The 5000-nt window shown below is 42.1% G+C and overlaps 1 protein-coding gene across 6 annotated transcripts in view; it reads right to left on the bottom strand.

Annotated features, from left to right (window-relative positions):
• The window catches only part of gart (phosphoribosylglycinamide formyltransferase), a 19082-nt gene that overhangs the window by 7747 nt on the left and 6335 nt on the right, over positions 1-5000 (bottom strand). For all 6 annotated transcript variants that reach the window (XM_061032472.1, XM_061032468.1, XM_061032471.1 and 3 more), the window contains 5 exons: positions 3970-4055; positions 3729-3897; positions 3421-3652; positions 3073-3167; positions 2753-2862 (listed from right to left, as the gene is read on the bottom strand). In XM_061032472.1, coding sequence (XP_060888455.1) covers positions 2753-2862; positions 3073-3167; positions 3421-3652; positions 3729-3897; positions 3970-4055 — 692 coding nt within the window. The remainder of the gene's footprint in view (positions 1-2752; positions 2863-3072; positions 3168-3420; positions 3653-3728; positions 3898-3969; positions 4056-5000) is intronic.

Genomic DNA, 5000 nt, shown 5'->3' with positions numbered 1-5000 from the left:
AGATGTGGCCTGTATGTTCTCTGTTATTTAAAAATGTTGATAATATTTTCATACTGTACATATTCTGACTTATTCAGGGTGGTCTTATAATCAGGGTGGTCTTATAATCAGGGTGGTCTTATATTCAGGGTGGTCTTATATTCAGGTGGTCTTATAATCAGGGTGGTCTTATATTCAGGGTGGTCTTATAATCAGGGTGGTCTTATATTCAGGTGGTCTTATAATCAGGGTGGTCTTATAATCAGGGTGGTCTTATATTCAGGTGGTCTTATAATCAGGGTGGTCTTATAATCAGGTGGTCTTATATTCAGGTGGTCTTATATTCAGGTGGTCTTATAATCAGGGTCGTCTTATATTCAGGTGGTCTTATATTCAGGTGGTCTTATAATCAGGGTCGTCTTATATTCAGGTGGTCTTATACTCAGGGTGGTCTTATATTCAGGGTGGTCTTATAATCAGGGTGGTCTTATAATCAGGGTGGTCTTATATTCAGGGTGGTCTCATATTCAGGTGGTCTTATACTCAGGGTGGTCTTATATTCAGGGTGGTCTTATACTCAGGGTGGTCTTATATTCAGGGTGGTCTTATATTCAGGTGGTCTTATATTCAGGTGGTCTTATATTCAGGGTGGTCTTATAATCAGGGTGGTCTTATAATCAGGGTGGTCTTATATTCAGGTGGTCTTATAATCAGGGTGGTCTTATATTCAGGTGGTCTTATAATCAGGGTGGTCTTATAATCAGGGTGGTCTTATATTCAGGTGGTCTTATAATCAGGGTGGTCTTATATTCAGGTGGTCTTATATTCAGGTGGTCTTATAATCAGGGTGGTCTTATATTCAGGTGGTCTTATAATCAGGGTCGTCTTATATTCAGGTGGTCTTATATTCAGGTGGTCTTATAATCAGGGTGGTCTTATATTCAGGTGGTCTTATATTCAGGTGGTCTTATAATCAGGGTGGTCTTACATTCAGGGTGGTCTTACACTCAGGGTGGTCTTATACTCGGGGTGGTCTTATACTCAGGGTGGTCTTATATTCAGGGTGGTCTTATACTCAGGGTGGTCTTATACTCGGGGTGGTCTTATACTCAGGGTGGTCTTATATTCAGGTGGTCTTATACTCAGGGTGGTCTTATAATCAGGGTGGTCTTATATTCAGGTGGTCTTATACTCAGGGTGGTCTTATATTCAGGTGGTCTTATAATCAGGGTCGTCTTATATTCAGGTGGTCTTATATTCAGGTGGTCTTATATTCAGGTGGTCTTATAATCAGGTGGTCTTATAATCAGGGTGGTCTTATATTCAGGTGGTCTTATACTCAGGGTGGTCTTATATTCAGGTGGTCTTATACTCAGGGTGGTCTTATATTCAGGGTGGTCTTATACTCGGGGTGGTCTTATACTCGGGGTGGTCTTATACTCAGGGTGGTCTTATATTCAGGGTGGTCTTATACTCAGGGTGGTCTTATATTCAGGTGGTCTTATACTCAGGGTGGTCTTATATTCAGGGTGGTCTTATACTCAGGGTGGTCTTATACTCAGGGTGGTCTTATATTCAGGTGGTCTTATACTCAGGGTGGTCTTATATTCAGGGTGGTCTTATACTCAGGGTGGTCTTATACTCAGGGTGGTCTTATATTCAGGGTGGTCTTATATTCAGAGTGGTCTTATATTCAGGTGGTCTTATAATCAGGGTGGTCTTATATTCAGGGTGGTCTTATATTCAGGTGGTCTTATATTCAGGGTGGTCTTATATTCAGAGTGGTCTTATATTCAGGTGGTCTTATAATCAGGGTGGTCTTATATTCAGAGTGGTCTTATATTCAGGTGGTCTTATAATCAGGGTGGTCTTATATTCAGGGTGGTCTTATATTCAGGTGGTCTTATATTCAGGGTGGTCTTATATTCAGGTGGTCTTATATTCAGGGTGGTCTTATAATCAGGGTGGTCTTATACTCAGGGTGGTCTTATACTCAGGGTGGTCTTATAATCAGGGTGGTCTTATATTCAGGGTGGTCTTATATTCAGGGTGGTCTTATACTCAGGGTGGTCTTATACTCAGGGTGGTCTTATATTCAGGTGGTCTTATATTCAGGGTGGTCTTATATTCAGGTGGTCTTATACTCAGGGTGGTCTTATATTCAGGGTGGTCTTATATTCAGGGTGGTCTTATACTCAGGGTGGTCTTATATTCAGGGTGGTCTTATATTCAGGGTGGTCTTATATTCAGAGTGGTCTTATATTCAGAGTGGTCTTATACTCAGGGTGGTCTTATATTCAGGTGGTCTTATATTCAGGGTGGTCTTATATTCAGGTGGTCTTATATTCAGAGTGGTCTTATATTCAGGTGGTCTTATAATCAGGGTGGTCTTATATTCAGGTGGTCTTATATTCAGGGTGGTCTTATACTCAGGGTGGTCTTATATTCAGGGTGGTCTTATATTCAGGGTGGTCTTATATTCAGAGTGGTCTTATAATCAGGGTGGTCTTATAATCAGGGTGGTCTTATATTCAGAGTGGTCTTATAATCAGGGTGGTCTTATATTCAGGTGGTCTTATATTCAGGGTGGTCTTATATTCAGAGTGGTCTTATATTCAGGTGGTCTTATATTCAGGGTGGTCTTATATTCAGAGTGGTCTTATAATCAGGGTGGTCTTATATTCAGGTGGTCTTATATTCAGGGTGGTCTTATACTCAGGGTGGTCTTATATTCAGGGTGGTCTTATATTCAGGGTGGTCTTATATTTAGCACCTTCAGCTTGGTTCCGACTCCGTCCGTCCCTGATACGAGGATCGGGTCGACAAAGCCGGCTGCCTTCAGGTCGAAGAGTCCAGCAAACCCTCCGAGCTCTGCATTACACCCTGATGAGAGAACACAAGACTTTATCTCCTCCTGAACGCATTCAGAGAAACGGAGCAGCTGCATCACAAACATTCAAAACTAACTTCTCTTAAAAACAGAATGAGAAGAAGGTGAAGTCTTTCTGATAAATCACACACGTGAAGGAGGATTCAAACATCCTGGTTATTTAGTCTCCATCTTTATTTGTTGTTTGTGATGAGTTAGATTACCGGCTCGAGAAGTCGCCTTGGCGAGAGGCTTGATCATGTCCACCAGCTTGTTGCCGGCGGCGATGTCCACCCCGCTGTCCTTATAGGTGAGACCTCTGTCAGAGACACAGAGTGATATCAGACCAGTCTGCAGTCTTACTGAAGACACTTTAAGATGATTCAATGAACATGTTTGATTATTTAAATAAAAACAAAGACGCAGGAACATCAAACTTAAGTTCTTTTATTTAGAAAGTTAAGACATGAAATACTTTTTAGAAAACAAAATCTAACAAAAAAGTAAAAAAACCAGAAGGGGGATGTTGTAGTGTTTCATTAGTTTTCACACTGTGTTACTCTCACACACACCTGTGTTGGTTCAGGTGAGCGATGGCTCGGTGCCCGATGTCTCGGCGGTAAACGGCGCCCGGGAATCCAACGGCTGCCACTCCCTGATTGGCCGCTTGCAGGGCCGCCTCCAGAGACGAGCTGACGGCAGTGACAGTCAGGACCCGCCCTCCGCTGGAGACCACGCCTCCATCCTTTAAGGCGGTGCCGGCGTGGAAAACCTGCACGCCCGACTCCTGGACCTGAGACAAACCTGAGACACAGACGAGGTTATGAAAACAAATGAATAAATCATATAAACTAATATGTCTCTCTTCTGTGAGGCGTACCTGTGATCTGCACTCCTTTCTTATAGGAGCCGGGGTATCCTTCACTGGCCATCACCACAGTGACTGCAGAGCTGTCCTGCTGCCACACGGGGGCGCTGCAGGCCAGTTTTCCATTCATGGTGTTCAGGATGACGTCATACAGGTCGCTCTTCAGGAGCGGCAGCAGCACCTGACAGAGCCACAGCACATATTCAAAGACTGTTTGAACATCCAGAGACAGCTGATGGAACACGGGCCTCACCTGACACTCGGGGTCTCCGAAGCGACAGTTGAACTCGAGGACCTTCAGCCCCTGCTTGGTCAGCATCAGACCGGCATACAGCACGCCTGCAGTGGAAGAGAAGAAGAAACCAGAGCTGAAGTAGAAACTGACGACAGAGAGCAGAACAGACTCTGTGTGGTGATGTCATCTCTGCAGTGTGTGTCAGTTATAAACACAGCTTTATACAACAGATTATTATTATTTAAGATTTTCTTTTGAGCTTTTTGTTCCTTTTAATGGAGAGATAGGACAGTGGGTAGAGTTAGAAATCAGGGAGAGAGAGAGAGAGAGGAATGACATGAGGGAAGGAAGCCACAGGTGGGATATAACAGATTTTAATCTGAGTTACACAAAGTAGAAATATGTCACATCCAACAATGTTTTTATGGTTAAAACTATTTGTATGTTGTGAAATAAAAAGTTAAAGATTAATAAGGAAAATGTTGTCACAGCAAGGTGTCATTTTCACTTTCCTCCAGCTTCAATTTTCCATCTGAGGGTCACTTCACCCTCTCACCACTCTGTTCTTTTGATGACTGTGAATCTAAACGACTCAAAACTCTTTAAAGTGCATGAGCATCGTAACATTTTAGAGGTGCAGTTATTTCTTTTTATGCATAATTATACTCATTCAAATAGGAGTGTGTGAATATTTCATCTGAAGGCATTAAACACACGTCATTGAAACTCAACATCACTCAAGAAAAAGTTCACCACTAACTGAATTAATATTAATGAAAAAGTAAAACATGTGCAAAATACTGATTTATCTTTGTCTATGAAACTTCAGAAAACATGTTGATTTAACATTTACTACAGAAACCCTGCATCTCCCACAAACTTAGAAAGTGTTTTGTCTTATAAATAACACTTACAGAGACCTGTGTGTAACACTTTAAGTTAACCTATAGTCGCTGCTCGATGTCAACACATCTTACACCCTGCGACGCATTAATGATAAGAAACAGATTCCTCTTTGGCTCAAAGCTGTGGAAGACTAATAAACATTA

Source organism: Labrus mixtus, chromosome 24 (assembly GCF_963584025.1).
Source record: "Labrus mixtus chromosome 24, fLabMix1.1, whole genome shotgun sequence".
Taxonomy (NCBI): domain Eukaryota; kingdom Metazoa; phylum Chordata; class Actinopteri; order Labriformes; family Labridae; genus Labrus; species Labrus mixtus.
The sequence above is the reverse complement of the archived record's forward strand: the minus strand, read 5'-3'. Positions and strand labels throughout refer to the sequence as shown.